Source organism: Natrix helvetica (assembly GCF_964273705.1).
Source record: "Natrix helvetica genome assembly, chromosome: Z".
Taxonomy (NCBI): Eukaryota; Metazoa; Chordata; class Lepidosauria; order Squamata; family Natricidae; genus Natrix; species Natrix helvetica.
In genome coordinates, this window is record NC_138554.1 from 71683528 (window position 1) to 71701647 (window position 18120).

Genomic DNA, 18120 nt, shown 5'->3' on the forward strand with positions numbered 1-18120 from the left:
CCATCTCTGTCAAGGAGGGACTCTGAGATGTATACAATAAAACATCAAAATATAAAAACTGTATACAAGATTAAAATGTTAGAATTAAAATTTGAAATTAAAATGTTTCAAAGGAAGCAAGAATAATCAAACCCCACTAAAAATTAATTTAAAAGGAAAATGGAGGGCTATCCCAACAGCCCCACAAGTGCATGATCCTTTGGGTTTGCAAAACTTTTTTTCAGCAGGCCAGGAGAATGGGGCCCTGCCTCACCTCTAAAGTAGACTATTACACAGGGTGACAGTAACAGCACAAAAGATTATCTTGCTAGGTGCTACCAGTCGGAGTTTATCCAGTATCTGAAAGTAAGATCACCACAGCCAGAAGTGAGAGAATAGACTGAGAAAACAATTCAATGAAAAGAAAAACCTGAAGCCAGAAACGGCAGACTCTTTGAGAGAACTGCCTCCTTTACTTCACCTGGTAAATTCTCTTTTGCCATTAACAGTGCTCTTCCTTCGAAAGGCCGCCTCAAAAAAAATACGTAGAACAGATTGGAATTTAATGAAAGGTAATGATTTACTATGAAATTGTGTTTTCTTTCTATCTGTTTGCAATTTTGTATCAGTTTTATATACAATGCTTTCAGAAAGTATTCAGACCCCCTTCACTATTGTCAATTTTGTTATGCTGCAGCCTGATTCTGCAGCTGTTGAAATTCATTTTTTCTCCTTAATCTACATTCAGTCCATAATGATAAAGTGAAAAGAGATTTTTGGAAATATCTGTAAATGTATTAAAAAGAAAAGACTCAAACATCACATTGACATATATTCAGATTCTTTACTCCGTACTTTGTTGAAGCCTCTTTAGCAGCAATTACAGCCTTGAGTCTTTTGGGGTATGACACAACAAGCTTTGCAAATCTGGATTGGAAGATTTTCAGCCATTCTTCCTTGCAAATCCTCTCAATCAGTTTGGATGGCAACTGTCAAGGGATAGCCATTTTCAGTTCTGCAGAGATGTTCAATAGATGTGCAGGTCAGGGCTCTGGCTGGGCCACTCTAGGACATTCACAGAGTTGTCCCTTAGCTATTTCTCTGTTATCTTGGCTGTTTACTTAGGATCATTGTCATGTTGGAAGTGAATCTTTAACACAGTCTGAGATCCTGACCATCACGGAACAGGTTTTCATTGAGGATATTCATATACTTGGCTCCATTACAACTGTCTGTGAGTCCTTCAGATGCTTTTTTTTTTTTTTTTTTTGCAAACTCCAAGCAGACTTTCATGTGTTTTGCATTGAGGAAAGTCTTCTGTCTAGCCACTCTGCCATCAAGTCCATATAAGTGGAGGGCTGCAGTGATAGTTGTCCTTCTGGAACTCTGTTCCATCTCCACACAGAATCTCTGGTGCTCAGTCAGAATGACCATCACCTCTCTTACTAAGGCCATTCTCCTCCAATTACTCTGTTTGACCAGGTGACCAGCTCTTTGAAGAGTCCTGGTTGTGCAAATTTCTTCCATTTGAGAATATTATGGAGGCCACTGTGAAGGGAGATGAATACTTTCTGAATGCCCTGTATTTCACACTATCAATTGACATATTCAAGAACATTTTCTTCTTTTGCATTCAAAATATAACATGAAAATTTACTTCTAGTCAAGATATTTGCAAAAAGAAGTATAATTAAGAGGAAACAATAGTAATTTAGGCATAAACTGTAATCTTTAAACTGTAAAACTACTGGTATCTTGGGTAGATTTCACTTATGCCTCTAGATTTTATGTCACAATCCCATGTCTACCTAATCTCTTAATTTATATCATCATGAAAAAATGAATAGAAAAAAAAACCTAAGTCATATTTGCACATGTAACAAAGAGGGCACTGCAGCTATTATCATGCAGCAGATGAGATATAGGTGTATTAGCCCTTTCCCTGACCCCCATCCCCAAACAACTCCAAGATAATGAACAAATTATCATAAACAATAATAGGACATAATGGATAAGATTTATCTTTTGGGAGAAAAGTAACTGGTCATGTAGGAATAGAGTTACTCTGTTATTTTCTGCTCTTTGCTGAATTTACCTTGGAGAAAAACAAATAGCATCATCATTTTTTTATATAATACCCATAAATGTAAACAAACAAATGAATTTCAATCTCTCATATAATGTTTGTGTTCTAAAGGTCTCAATAAATAAATGGAAACAAATTATTTATTGACAAATTACTCTCAGAACTCATGATTTTGAATTGGAAATCCCAAAACCTATTTAATATTTAATAATAATAATATTTAATGCTTCTAGACCGCCCCCTCTCCCGCAAGGGACTATTTAGAATTTAGGATCCAGATATTTCTTTTCAAAATAGCTGCCATAAATACACTAGTCAATATATAAACATTGTTATCATTCCATAGATAACAGATAAAGTTCGCAATGTATTTGAGTGCAAATAGGGGAAGACATTCTACTGTGATTCAATATTTATGGTTTGACATAATTCCAATAAAGATAACAATGCTACATTAAAATACTTTTGAATATCTTTCAATAAGCTCTCTTCACAGTGGCTGGAAAAAAGAGCCTCTTTAAACTGAGTATAATTGAAACAATGTTATCTATTATATTATTGTAATCTGTTTCAGTTTCAATTAATAACTGAAACAATTCTGTTTCAATTTACACTATTTTTACTAGATTAACTACTTCCAGACAGAATGGAGATAACACTATATTTTAGAAAAATTGCTTTAAAAAGATGTTCAGGTATTAATAATAAGCAATGGATTGTTATTTGAAAATAGTTTCTTTCACTTTATTCTGCATCAATTTTACCACCCTTCATAACAAAATTGTATTTTTTCTCAGACCAAAGCATATATTCTTTACTATTGAAGCATAAGTAACTTTATCTTCTCAGTGATGTTATAATAACAAAATATCTTCAACCTCTCTTTCCTGTGGATTCTAATTAATACTTTTATTACCTTTATCTTACATTTTAGCAGTATGTAAGTATTATTTATTTATTTGTATCTAGCATAGTTATTGAAGGTTTAACATGCTAGAATCCTGATGCTGTCAATTCTCACTTTTACATTTTAGATATGAAAACTAGCTCTATTTCCCAGAGATCAAATAACTAGAAAGTTTATATTTTGATAACATGATTGGTGAAGAAAGATATTTTCTGCCTGGCAAACTCCCAAATTTTTTTGAATCTGACTAGTTATTGTTGAAACAGACTAGAAGAAATTTTGATCTGTTCCAGAATTATATTTGATCTGGTCCAAAAAGTGTTTTCTAATATTCACCATTTTAACTATGTACTGTATGTTTTCATTCTTTCATTTCTCCATATAGGGACAATTATGCAGTGTTCAGTTTTATTATTTTTACTATTTATTCTTGCTATTTAATGACAGAAACAGAATATAGTATCTTAACAAATTAATTCATTGCTGATGAGGAGGAAAGCATTTCAGATTTCAACCATCATCTTCTGCTAAGAATTTGTAAAGGGTCTGAACAGCTTATTATAGAAATACATTGAGTGAAGTTATTTCCTGATAAAACAAGATAAGCACTGTAATCGAAATCTTCCAATGGAAATCATCAGTTCTTCTCAGAGTGAGAGTGTTAGTGAGAGATTTAGGCATATTCCAGAGTGTATGTTTAATATCAGTTGTATTAGACATAAATTAAATATACAAAGTGGGCCAGGCAAGAAATGTACACTTCTACAGGAGAGATAAGAAAATATGAGCATAGTTAAAGAGATGGATGAACAAATTAAGATATGTTACAATGCATTAAAATCAAGATTAAAAAATAGCCCAGTCTATGCATTTGTTTAACACAAACACACAATTAAAAAATCCATGTAGAAATACGACGGCCAGTCAGAAAATCTATTGCGGAAAAATTAGATGCCACTGTGGGAACAACTAGGTCTCCTCTTTATCCCCAAAAAGTCTAAAATCAGTCAGGACAGTAAGGATTTCCACAAAATGGCAACAGCTTATGAAGGTATACATAGAAGTCTGCTGCAGAGGGGCAATTTTTAATGTTCTTACTCTTAGATCAGGAGGGTTAATGAGAATTTAGTAGTTTTATAGATATTTTGGTCATAAATTATTTGTGGCTTTAACATAATTTGGACCACACGCTGAAATAAAATAAGAGCTGCTATGTAGAGGTAAGGTATTAATCCGGATTCTAATCTCAATTTGGAAGTTCAAAAGACAGTATATATAACGGTCCCTTTCCCCACAACAATGCTCTGTGGTAGGTTGGGCTGACAGAGGGCCACCCCAACCTACCTCAGAGCATTGTTTTTGTTCTGTAGGGAGAACGAGGCAGACAGGGACTGAGGCAAGGCAGGTTGAAGCTAACACAACCTTTATTAACAGTGACGAACAGCTCATAAGTACGGCAAATCTCGGACCGGCAAACAGCAGCAAAAGACAGCTGACAGCTTTTTTATAGTCGAGCTGTCAGGCGTGTAACCAATCAGGTGGCTGGATTCTCCCGTCGGCAGGCTGCTGCATCTTAGCCAATCAGGAGTCAGCAATGCAAGTCTATGGCAGGGAAAGTTCAGTACATAACACCCCTCTCCTCCGTTGGCACATACGTAGTCCGCCAAGTACGCTGGCCGATGTCGGATCCGCCCTGATCGTCTTAGTTCAGGGGCGGCGGCCATAGGAGGAGTCTCTGCTGGCTGAGCCTGTGGAACTGCTGGAGAATGAGTGGCCGAGACGGCGGGAGAAGTGACCATCACTGGACCAACTGGACTACCAGGTAGGGTTGGTGATGAGAAGTCGTTGGAGATGGGCGCGGAAGCAGCTTTGGGCGGCGTTAGTTCGCCAGGGCAGGATTGGGCCTGCCCTGGTTGGAAGTCTGAGGCACCGGTCGACCTTCGTCAAAGTTGATTAATGTGTCAGCGCCACTCCCTCCCATCGTCGAGCTGGACCCTATAAGAGTAGGGTCCAGTTAGCTGTGTTATTTGTCCAGGGAGCCACCCTGGTTTAGCCCCAAAGTTCTGAGTGTAGACCAGGTCTCCCAAGTTAAAGGCTCGAGCAGTGCTGTCTGTGATGGGGCTTTTTTCTGAAACATAGCTGGGGAGCAGCCGGTCCAGGGTTGTCCGGAGCCGGCGTCCCATTAGCCGTTCTGCTGGGGTTTGGTTGGTGACCGGGCACGGTGTTGTATGTTGCGCCAGGAGGTATTGGGACAATTTATTTTGCCAATTGCCTGGCCCCAGGCAGCCCAATGCCTCCTTAGCAGACCGGATAATCCGTTCAGCCAGGCCGCTGCCTGCCGGGTGAAACGGAGCTGTGGTCGCATGTCGGATGCCTAGCTGGCCTAGGAACATTTGGAATGGTGCCGACATGAACTGGGGCCCGTTGTCGGACACCACCACATCAGGTAACCCATGGGTTGCAAAAAGTCCATCCAGTACTTTAATGACGGCTTCTGAAGTGGTGGATGGCATGAGTGCCAGCTCCACCCACTTCGAGTAGGCGTCCACTACAATCAGAAAATTCTGCCCCAGAAATGGGCCAGCGAAATCCAAATGGATTCGTGCCCATGGAGCCCGGGGCAAGTCCCACTCCCTGACGGGCACTGACGGGGGAGATGGCCTTGACTGCTGGTACTGTTGGCAGGCAGCCACCCAGTCTTCAATCTGCTAGTCAATTTTGGGCCACCACACGTAGCTCCTGCCCAGCACCTTCATGCGTATGATACCTGGGTGAGCAGTGTGCAGGCAGCTCAAAATTGGTGCCCTGAGCTTGGGGAGAGGTACTACCCAGTTTCCCCACAGCAAGCATCCATTGAGAATGGATAACCCATGCTGGCATACACAAAAGAGCTGTAACTCCTGGCCTACTGCCCCTTGTGGCCACCCCCTGTGCACCCAGTCCAGCACTTTGGAGAGGACAGGGTCAGACGCAGATAGCCTCGCAATATCCCAAGGAGGACTGAGGCAGCGGGAGCAGGGTCCTCCACTGGCGCTGGCAAATGGCAGCAACTGAGGGCATCCGCATGCCCCAAATTCTTCCCTGGCCTATAGACAAGCTGGCAATTGTATGCTGCCAGGAAAACGGTCCATCTGGAAATTCTAGGTGATAGAATTTGCGGGGTCTGGTGGTCTCCCGCCAAGACACACAAGAGGGGCTTGTGGTCTGTAACCAACTGAAAGGACCAACCATATACATAATCATGAAAATGCTTGACCCCTGCTACAGCCTCTTTGTCTAGCTGGCTGTAGTTTCTTTCCGCAGCTGAGAGGGTGCGGGAATAATAGGCAATTGGGGCTTCTGAGCCATTAGGGGGAATGTGGCTCAGAACAGCCCCAATGCCAAAAGGCGATGCATCGCACGCCAAAATCAAGGGAAGGTGGTCACTATACTGGACCAGCAGTGACTGGGACGTGAGAATGTCCTTGACTGCCTTAAAAGCATGGGCTTCCTTAGGACCCCAATGCCAGGGCATCTGAGAGTCCAGGAGTCTGTGAAGAGGCTCTGCCAATGAAGCCTTATGGGGCAAAAGTATGGCATAAAAATTGAGAAGCCCCAGAAAAGCTTCTTGGGATCCAGATGACGAGGATGATGCCAAGAAGATAGCAGATTTTCAACAATGCAACAAAAGAGTGTTATGTATAATTGGTCTAACACTGACTCACCAACAATTAGTTCATATTTGTGGGGGAAATTCTGTTCAAGACGTTGGGAGAATTTGAAGAAGATTTATGTACGTGACACTGTAGGTGCACATATACATCTTACCTGCAAACTGTTTAGGGCACGTTTTCTGAAAGGCGGAGATATGTTAGCTCATTTAAACTTTATGAAAGGAGTTTTCCATGAGCTACGTGAAAAAGAACTTATTTTCTCAGCGTTACATCAAGTCTACATCATTCTGTCCTCACTGGATGAGAGTTATGATGATTTCATATCTTCCCTTGAGGTCCTAACCGGAAATGAACTAACATTGGCTGACATAACTGCACGCCTGTTGGAAGAGTCAAGAAGAAGGATGGAAAGAGAACAACTGAGAGAGAAACCACCACAACATGAGGAGTCACCTTCAACTGCCCATACTGTTAGAAATTTTTTTTTTTGGGTGGGGCTAAGGGACATATAGCTAGATTCTGTAAAAATGCAAAACAACAGAATACTAGAAAGGCTAAGAAAAACGCTAATATCTACTTAGCTATGTCTACTTTGTCTATCTCTAGCAATGCACCAATAAACCATGATTCATGGGTTGTTGATAGTGGAGCATCACAGTGCATTATTAGAAATAGAAACTGGTTTGTAAAACTTTCGCCAGCAAGCAACATGTATCTTTGGCAAATGGATGGAAGGTGAAAACATCTGGTGAAGGTATGGCATATTGTTCATTTGTAAATGAGCATTTATCCATATTGTATGTACCTAAACTGAAATTTAATTTATTATCAGTAAGGGCTCTAGTTAATATTGGCTATGTAGTAACCTTTAGGGGAGATAACTGTATCACTGAAAAGGAAAGTAATAGGGTTACTGCCAAATTAACAAATGGTTTATATGTTATATCTGATGCCCATACAGCTAACTCAGTGTATGACAGTGCTTCTCAAATAGTGGGGCGGGCCCCCCAGGGGGGGCGCGAGGCTCCGTAAAGGGGGGCTCAGCTCAAATTATTTTATATATTTTTGTTTTGCAGGTTAAAGTTTTTTTTAATATTGTGTTCCTTTAAATCCTGTGCTCCTTTAAATCTTTTCTGATAGTTAATAAAGCTATTCTTTGTTGTAAATTGATCCACATTTCTTTCTTTTTTTATTCTCTTATACGTTAATAAGGATACAGTGTTATGCAGAGGTGTACTTATAACAATTTTATAGACAAATGATACTATTTACAGTCGCGCGGGGGGCGCGAAATGTTTTCTTCTTCCTAGGGGGGGGCATGACAGAAAATAATTGAGAAGCACTGGTGTATGATAATGTGAAGCCACATGATGAATGCATACATTTACTACATAGGCGTATGGGGTACATTAATTTCAAGATGCTGCAACAAACTGTTAAATTGTCAGAAGGAGTAAAGTTAAAACCTTGCAGTAAATATTTAAATTGCAATGTGTGTAGTCAGGAGAAAAGCAAGGTTACTCCAGCAAACAGACAGAATGGTTTTAAAACAAAGGAACCTCTGGAAGTAGTTTTTGCTGATCTAATTGGACCTATGAAACCCAGTTTGGAAGGTGCCTGTTATGTTTTGAGTATCATGGATCATTAGTCAAGATAAGTTTTCTGCTATTTACTGAAAAACAAAACAGAAACGTCAACATTTCTTTAATTGGCTAAGATTTGTTGAAAGAAAAATGAAATCTAAGGTGATTACTGTTGTAACCGATAACGGAACTGAGTTTACAAACTGTAAATTTCAAACAATGTTGATATCAGCTGGTATTGAGCATAAATGTTCTGCTCCTTATAGGCCACAACATAACTCGTTTATAGAACGAAGGGGGCAAACATTACAAGCCATGACTCGAACTATGTTAGTTGATTCAGGATTGCCTGAAACACTGTGGGGTGAAACTATGATGTGTAGTAACAATGTTTTAAATAATGTAGTAAATACAACAACTGGTGAATTACCATTCACTCGTTAGCATGGCAGAAAACCTGATTTAAGCTATCTTCACACATTTGGAGCTCCGGCATGGGTGCATATTCCCTCACAAGTAAGACTGAAGGGACAACATAGAGCTCCACAGTTATTTTTCGTAGGTTACGAGGCTAATCATAGATCGTTGGGGAAAAGGCACCACTACAGTATACTGTAGCTCTAGTGCTCGATTTATTGAATCCATTGGGTGGGATAAATTGGAATTTAACAATGATGTAGTCATTGACACCCAGGTAGTCCCTAGTGATGAAATAGAAAAACCAGCAATAGCAATTAAAGAGGAAATGCAGAGTCAGGAGGAGTTAGAAGAATAGGAGCAGACGCAACAGGAGAGTCCACTGGTGAGCCCTGAGTTGCCTAGACGTTCAACCCGTGTAACACGACCACCTGACAGATACCAAGCTAGTATAGTGGGTCAAGTAGATAAAGTTCCTGCTACGTATCATGAACTATCCACGTATCCTGAGGAGGAGCAGATAGTTTGGAAAACAGCAATGAACAGGGAACTGAAATCCTTACAAGAGTTGGAGGTATATGAAAATGTAAGGCTACCCTCAGGTAAACATGCCATAGGATGTAAATGGATTTACAAGATTAAAACAAGTGTAGATGGGACTGTTACCCATAGAGCCAGATTGGTAGCACAAGGTTTTGATCAGTCAGCCAATGACTATGATGAAGTATTTGCACCTAGTTTAAGAGCTACAATATTACGTGCATCATTAGTTTGGGCAGCTAAGCATGGATATGTAGTGAATCATTTAGATGTTGAGACGGCATATCTCCATGCACCGTTGCAACATACTATATATTTAAAGAAACCTTTAGGGTTAAACATTGATAGCAACACTGATTGCTGGAAGTTAAAAAAGAGTCTGTATGGTTTAAACCAATCAGGCTATGAATAGAATCAATGCATAGTGAAGGAATTAGCAAAGATAGGTTTTAAAGCCGGAATGGCCGATCCTTGTTTATTTAAGAAAAAAAGTGATGGTATGATTTCATTGTTGCTATTGTTCACGGATGACATAGCATTAATTACTAAAACTGAGCAAAAGGCTATTGAGATTATTACACTATTAAAAACACCTTGGTGAAATTAAGCAATATCTTGGTTTAAAAATAGATAAAACTAGGGGAGGATATAAAATATCACAAACTGAGAAGATTAACCAGTTACTCAGGACTTTTAAAATGGAACTGTGTAAACCAGCTAAAACTCTGATGAGTCAAAAATTTAGCCATGATGATGTAAAAAGTCCTGTATTTGATTAAGATATTTATCAATCCCTAATTGGTATCTTATCTTATCTTAGCAATTGGTCAAGGCCAGATATAGCATATAGTGTTAATCAATTAGCCAGGTTTAATGCTGAACCTACTGAAAGGCACTGGAAAGCTGTTAAATGTGTATTGAGATATCTTAAACAGACAATACACTATGCCTTATATTTAGAGCCTAAGGATGAACTGAGATTAACTGCATACGCTGATGCAAGTTTTGCTACAGACGTGTCTACACGTAAATCCACATCAGGTATCACGATATTCTTAGGAAAAGCGTTAATTGGATGGCGGTTTATTCAAAAACATTTAAGTTTATCAACAATGGAGGCTGAATTCTCATGTTTATCTTTGTTATGTACGGATTTGGTTTGTTACAAGCAACTTCTACTGGATATGGAGATTGATGTACAGAAACCTATTGTTGTTTATGAAGACAACCAAGCAGCAATTCAGATGGCATCCAATCTTGCTGTAAAGACAAGGACAAAACATACTGACCTAAGATATTTAAATGTACGGCAAAGTGTTAGTAGTAACATGATTACACTAGAGTATTGTATGTCAGAAGATAATATTGCAGATCATTTTACCAAAGCCCAAGATACTATAAAACACAAACATTGTTGTGATGAATACGGACTCAGACTATAAGGTTATATATATTGCTTACCCAAAGGGGAGAATGTTAGGAATGTAAGTTAACGGTTGGGTCAGCAATATATAAGCCATGAGAGTAGTACTGTTTCTTTAAGTACTGCTGTAATGGAATTGGTTGCTGTTACCTCAAGCAGCCATAAGATGGAGCCAGAATGACTGTTAGCTCTCTGTTTGTTAGATGCTGATCGGTGGATACTGCTTGTTAGATGTATCGTAAGTTACTGTGAGTTTTGCTACTGTTAGCGACTTTGTGTGCTGAACTGATTATATGATACTGGACTGTGTTCGTTGGATCACTCTTTAACTGAGAACATTGATAACTGACTGACTGAACCATGTGTAAATTGACCTCTGAATACCACTATTTTCCACATAACTATTACTTTTACTATTCGGTGTCCCTGTATGCTGGTTTGTGCATGTTCTTCCTCACCACTCTCATTACATTTCTCTGCACACTCGTTCTCTTAACGGGGAGCTTACCTAATATTTGTGAATTTCTATAGGCAATTCATCCCCTCCTTTGTGAAGATCGCCAAACCCCTGAGAGACCTCATGAAGACAGGGAGCCCAGAAACAAAATCTTGCCTGGGACAACCTCTACAGTGGGACCTAAGCTGCCAAAAGGCATTCAAGACACTAAAAGAATTGTTTGCAAAGGAACCGGTGCTGAAGCATCCTGACCCCGAGCAAAACTTTGTGATCCAAGCAGATGCCAGCAACATGGCAGTGGGAGCAGTGCTACTCCAAAGAAACAACCAAGGAAACCTCCAACCCTGTGCCTACACCTCCCGCAAGTTTGCAGACACAGAGAGACGATGGGCCACATGGGAAAAGGAGGCTTTCGCAGTGAGATGGGCACTGCTAACCTGGAAACACCTGTTGGAAGGGGGCCAGAAACCGTTCGAAGTCTGGACTGACCATAAGAATCTGGAGGCTCTTAGGACCCCACGGAAACTATCACCCAACAAGTCCGATGGGCTCAATATTTCAACCGCTTTGACTTTGTACTAAAACACATTCCAGAGCAGAGGAACTTTCTAGCTGATACCCTCTCCTGCATGCCCCAGTACAAATGCGAACGGGAACAGGTGGTGGATGCCATCATTCCCTCTACCCAAATAGCTGCCCAAGTGACCACCAGACGACAACACCATGACCGGCACGACCAACCAGCAGGCGATCTAACCACGAGACTCAAAACTGAACTGCTAGCAGACCCTTGTTTTGGTTCCAAAACAACCAACACATCTTTACAAAAAGAGATGATCTTGCATGGAAAGGGATGAAACTCTATATCCTGGAATCCCTATGCACACTAATTCTCCAGAGGAGCCACGACGCCAAACCAACAGGCCACTTTGGATTCCTAAAGACGTTACACTTAGCCTGGAAGCAATTCTGGTGGCCCAAAATAAAGAAAGATGTGAAAAGTTGCACCATCTGCACCACAATGAAGAGGTGACCAAGAAAACCCCCTGGATTGCTGCAGCCAGTAGCAGAGCCAACGAGGCCGTGGGAGATCACAATGGACTTTATAGTAGAGTTGCCGAAAAGTGGGGGAAACACGATGATTTGGACTGTAATAGACCTGTTCTCCAAACAGGCGCACTTCATACCCTGCAGCGGGCACAAGCTGGCCAAACTGTTCCTGAAGCATATCTACCGCCTGCATGGAGTACCTCGAAGAACTATCTCAGACATAGGGGTCCAGTTCACGGATAAGTTCTGGATGGAGTTCCTGTGGTCCATTGGGTCATCCCAGGGCCTTAGCTCGGCTTTTCACCCGAGCACCAATGAGGGGGGGGGGGTAGAGAGACTGAATGCTATAGTAGAGCAGTACCTGAAGTGCTAGGTGAACTATCAGCAGTCCAATTGGGCAGACCTTCTGACCTTCACTGAGGTTGTGTACAATAATTCTGTTCACAGCAGCACAGGACTAACACTGTTCAAAGTAGTGAGCGGCATGGACTTTGTCCCAATGCCTGAGTATCCAAGGGATCCCCCTTCCTCAGTCAGCTTGACTGACTGGATGTCAATGCTAAAAGCAGCCTGGGAGAATGTGAAAAAAGCACTAACTAAAGCAGCACAAACCTATAAGAAACAGGCAGATAAACACTGAGCTCCATAACGACCATTCCTGGTGGTAGAGAAGGTTTACCTCTCTATAAAATATTTGAGGTTAAGACTCCCTAGCAAGAAACTGGGACCAAAGTTTGTGGGACCATTCCCCACAGTAAAGATCATCAACCCAGTCTCAGTGCAACTAAAACTGCCACGATTGCTAGGGAAGATACACCCAGTATTCCATAGTAGCCTCTTAAAACCTATGGTCAGATTCACTCTGAGACCACTGCCCCAGGAGCCCCCAGGCCCTGTGGTCATAGGGGGCCAAACCCATTATGAGGTGCAAAGCATCCTTGATTTGAGGTGGCACAAGAGGCAATTCCAGTACTTAATTAAGTGGAAGGGCTATCCCTTGTCAGAGGCATCTTGGGTAAAAAGTAGAAATATACAGGCTGATCGCCTTATAGAGAGATTCCATGAAAAAAATCCAAACAAGCTTGGGGGGAGGACGCAGCCTTGAATCTCATACTGGTACTCAAATTGTTTTTGCTTGCACAGATTGCCTTTGAAAAGTGAGGGGAGCCTGATGTCAACTCTCTGTGTTGACATTCCATGCAGGGCAGCGGCAGAGCTGGATCTCAGATTACAGTAGCTGGGTTGAAATTAATGAAGCTATTGGATAACGTGATTTATTACAGGCTGAAGGGAGGACAGAAACACGGGCAAAGTTCAAAAGCAGATAAAGAAAGCAAAAAAGATGGCTGCGAATAAGAAATGCCTAATGAAGAATGCATAATGAAGCTGTTAATAAATCACTGCTTTTTGTATTACAATATTGGGTCGCTTATTATGAAGCAGGCATTGTTAGGGTACTTTACAGAATCAGTCTAGTCACTGGCACTACTGTTGCAATTGAAAGAAATGTTCCAGATGTCATAGTAAGAAAGAAAGCTGAATGGTGGTGAATTGAAAGGAAGAACAACTCCATCTGATGCTAGGGAATAGCCAAATATGTGACAGTCTTATCTATTATCAAGAGACTTTTGCTTAGATGTAATTAATTTCATTTACATTAGGGAAGAAATACTACTAAAATAACATACATCATATAAAATAGCACTGTAAAACCTAGGCCAAAAAGCAACTCATAGGCAACAAAGCACATCGTTTCTCTTAGTTTTCCAATAAACCTTTTCACTTCAATGAAATTGGATTAAAAGAACATTTTATGGATGAAACAAATGTATCCATTAAAATTAAGAATTAGTAAAAAAAAATACTTTTGCCAATTGGAAACATATTTTAAAAAGTAAACAACGGGAGATGATATTGGTCAGTTTTCTTATAAACTTTTGAATACTGTCATGTATAGATGTTGTAAATATTGATTTTCTTACAACTCCCAATATCTGTTTTAAAAAATTCCCAAATGTTTCTCAGTCCTCTGAGATTTAATAATATTCAGACATACTTGAAGTATAATTGTAAAATCCTTATCTTTCATAATGGAAATTTAAAACTTTTTGGAATGCATATCTAGACAATTTTTATTATAATTTCATGCAAAAACAACAATTTAATTTTCTTTTAGAAAGAATTTTGATGAGAAGTGATTTTATTTTACATATTTATTTTAAACCATGCTGAACTATTGCAAAATGTTGCAAATAAATGACTGTAAAAAAGAATAAAATGCTTTCTCACTGAATCATATTTCAGGAAGCAAAAAGGTAATCAATCATATCTTTGGGAATTATAGCTCAAATATATTGGGACTGTACACCGAAGACATCAGATTTTCTTGTACTTTGTCTGGTCACAAAGTCATTCAACCATTAATAAATCACCTGTTGAAATAATGATGTTTAATTAGCAAATGTATTTTTCCTAATTATTCTAGTGCATACTGACTCAATCTATACCTCCTGAATTAAGGTGCAAATTTCTCAAAGTGTGCACAGTGTGACTACTATTTTGAGACAACCCAGGAGCAAAATACAGTAGACAGAGGTTTTGTGTTTCAAACAGTGGTTTTTCTAGAAAGCATACACACACACACACACACACACCTACTAGGCAAAACTAGGCAATCAATCAATCGTCAACTATAACACGGAAGCACACAGAGAGAGACATCCTCACGTGGCCTCCTTTATATAGACAGCTTCTTAAAGTGGCAGTAACCTTGCTGACTCATTCTCATTTAATCATCTCGGTTTACAGCCTTAGAGCAGCTGGTCAGCTATTAAATCATCATAGAATATAATCATTCATTATACTTCAAATATGGCTCTCTCATGTCCAAAATACATTTTAGTGCCTGTATTTTACACCAGAATTAATTTCCTGATGGAGAATTAATGTTTTTGGCAGCATTTAATCAAGTTAAAGAGACAAAGAAAAATAGGTCCTTATTTCTATTTCCACAGTTCTGAAAATGAAGCGGTCATAGATATTTACAAATATAATATTTATATTTTGCCTGCTTTTTAAAATGTTGCCTCCCCTTTCCATGTCCTTCCTTTTTAATAATTACATCTGATAAATAGTGCAGGGAAACTCAAAACATTTAAGACTATTATATTCTGTTTCAATTTTATATCAACAGATTTTGTATTTAGAATTAATTACAGTAGAAGATTGAAGCAAAATGTTTAAAAATAAATAAGGATTTTTGTAGAGGGTTGTCTGCCAATTCTACCAAGTGATCTTAAAATGTCGCATTATCATTCTAAGGCTACGAGTTCAACATCTGGTGATGTATGGACACATTCATAGTTCCACAATGATACTAAAATGATTTACCACTGTCTCCTTCCAGAAATGATTTTTAACTATCAAAAGTCTAGTTTACTTCCTTGGGATTTCCTAATATTCCCCATTCAAATATTAATCAGATATAATCCTGTTAAAGTTCTTAATATGAGCCAAAATTCTAAATGCTGTCACCTTCACAGGAATATAAATCTGCTCAATAAACCTCAGGTAAGTCTTTTTTTAAGCATGTACACCATGAATCTCATAATAGTTCTCATTGTTTATATGTCCCAATTAGAGGTCAAAGTGTTTCAGGGGTAGGCCAAGTTGATGTCTTCCAAACTTTTGGGAAACTTCAGTTAAACCAATTCCAGACAGCTGGTTGATATCAAGGGACTTTGTTAGTTTCTGGATGACACCCAATTGTCTATTCCCTGGTATGTTTACAATTAAATTGAAATTACAATTAAAAGCAATTTAATTAAATGCAAACTTTTCATCTGTATATCATCAAGAGGCAATTTAGATTTTTTTTCATGACTTTCCTCACAGGAGTGGGAAGAACACTGAGGGGAAGACAATGACTGTAGAAGTTATATAGATAGAAATAAAATTTTGTTAAAAAATAAAAGTAAGATTTACTAATTACAATACATTTTTGAATACTAATATTTTTAGACATAAAGGTTTTGCTCCTTTAAACATGTGCTTTTAAGAGATGCTATTCTTTTCGTAACCCTGCCACAAAAGAATCTTACAATATACAGCACCTTTAAATGATTCAGTGAAAACCATTGATGAGCCTTTCAAAACCTTTCGGGAGTACAGCTACCTTTTCAGTGGGCAAAGAACTTTGTAAAGCTTGAACAATAGGAGAATATATGAGCTAAAGGTTTAAAATTTATATTGAATTACAATTTTAAAAAAAAATGTAAGATGATATAGCTGCTATTTAACACCAGATAAGTTATCAAAAACGTATAAAGGTATTTCCAATTTATGTTGGAAATGCAAATGTAAAGAAGGGGACTTTTATCATTTGAGCCACGATGGCTTAGTGGTTAGAGTGCAGTACTGCAGGCTACTTCTGCTGACTGCTGCAATTTGGCAGTTCAAATCTCACCAGGCTCAACGTTGGCTCAACCTTCCATCCTTCCAAGATAGGTAAAACAGGACCCAAATTGTTAGGGGCAATATGCTGATGTGTAAACAGCTTAGAGTGGGATATAAAGTACTGTAAAGCAGTATATAAGTCTATTGCTATTTATGGTGGACATGTGATAAAGCACAGAAATATTGGAGTAGGATTCATATTCTAATAGAGAAGATTCTCAAAGCGAATATAAAAATAAAACCAGAAATTTTTCCTTGGATTAATGGAAAAAGATTTAGAAATTTTGGGGGGGAATGTTGATGTTATAAATGTTGACAGCAGCAAGATTACTTTATGCACAAAAATGGAAGGACGTCTCAATCCCCACAATGGAAAAATGGCTGCAGAAGCTAATTGGAGTCAGCAGAGCTGGCTAAATTGACTGCTTTGATAAAAGAAAAAAACTTTGTAAACTTTGTGCTTGAGGCAGAAAAATATGAAACTTTGATTTTGGATTTTACTGATTAGATAGACTTGTTATAGAAATGGCTAGTTTATTATAAAAGTAAAAAATTGAGGTTCAGTGTTACTTCTTATTCTACTGCACCAAAGGGAGTCGGATGTCAATGCCTTTTCTTTCTTTCTTTCTTTCTTTCTTTCTTTCTTTCTTTCTTTCTTTCTTTCTTTCTTTTTTCCCCTTCTCTATACTTTTCTCTTCCCTTTTCCCTTCCCTACTTTTCCAATGATTTATTTTTGTATTTTATGTTATAAACTAATAAAAAGGAATACACCTACCTTTTCTATTTGTTAAATCTATAGAATAAAAATAACTACTTAAATAAGATGTAAAATATAATGGTTTTATACAGGCATAAAAATATCAAAGATCATAAACTCCATCTCACTATAACTAACCATTTCAGTCATTCAAATTCAAGTTCTTCTTAATAAGCTATTACAATGTGTGCATATATGCACAATCTGCAATGTGTAGAAGAGAGACAATTTCAGACACGAAACTGATTCCAAAATGTAAACATAAAGACAAAATGAAGAAAACAGACTTAGCTTTAAACAAGCCATTAACTCACCTGATAAGGTACAATACTTGCATGTGCAGTGCCCCATCGTAAGGATTCTGTTCTGCAGTTTAGAAAATTGCTTGCTATATAAGTAAGGCAGGCAACCTGCAAAGATTTGAAATAGCACAAATGTCAAATTCTGATATTATAGACATAAACATCTATTTGTGTGTGTGCATTCAGCCATAACTGCATTTATTACCCCACAAATCTCAGCCTTCAACAATTTTCTTAGAATATTGGCTGATTACTGAAAAATACAACAGTTGGCAATTAATTACCAAAAGAACAAAAGTAATGGTCTTTGCTAAAAAGCATAAAAAATATAAGTGAAATATTTCAGGATACAAAATTGAACAAGATAAAGCTACAAATACATAACGATGGTCCTCAAGGCTACTGGCTTTTGGAGAAAATTATATAGATTCATGAAATAATTAGCACTGAGGAACTCATAGAAATATTGAGTTTTTTTCATGCCCAATGCAATGAATGAAAAAGAAGAATT

The 18120-nt window shown here is 38.5% G+C and overlaps 1 protein-coding gene across 5 annotated transcripts in view; it reads right to left on the minus strand.

The window, feature by feature from the left end:
• Positions 1-18120, minus strand: part of SUGCT (succinyl-CoA:glutarate-CoA transferase) — a 337147-nt gene that overhangs the window by 225622 nt on the left and 93405 nt on the right. For all 5 annotated transcript variants that reach the window (XM_081932604.1, XM_081932608.1, XM_081932606.1 and 2 more), the window contains exon 9: positions 17622-17717. In XM_081932604.1, coding sequence (XP_081788730.1) covers positions 17622-17717 — 96 coding nt within the window. The remainder of the gene's footprint in view (positions 1-17621; positions 17718-18120) is intronic.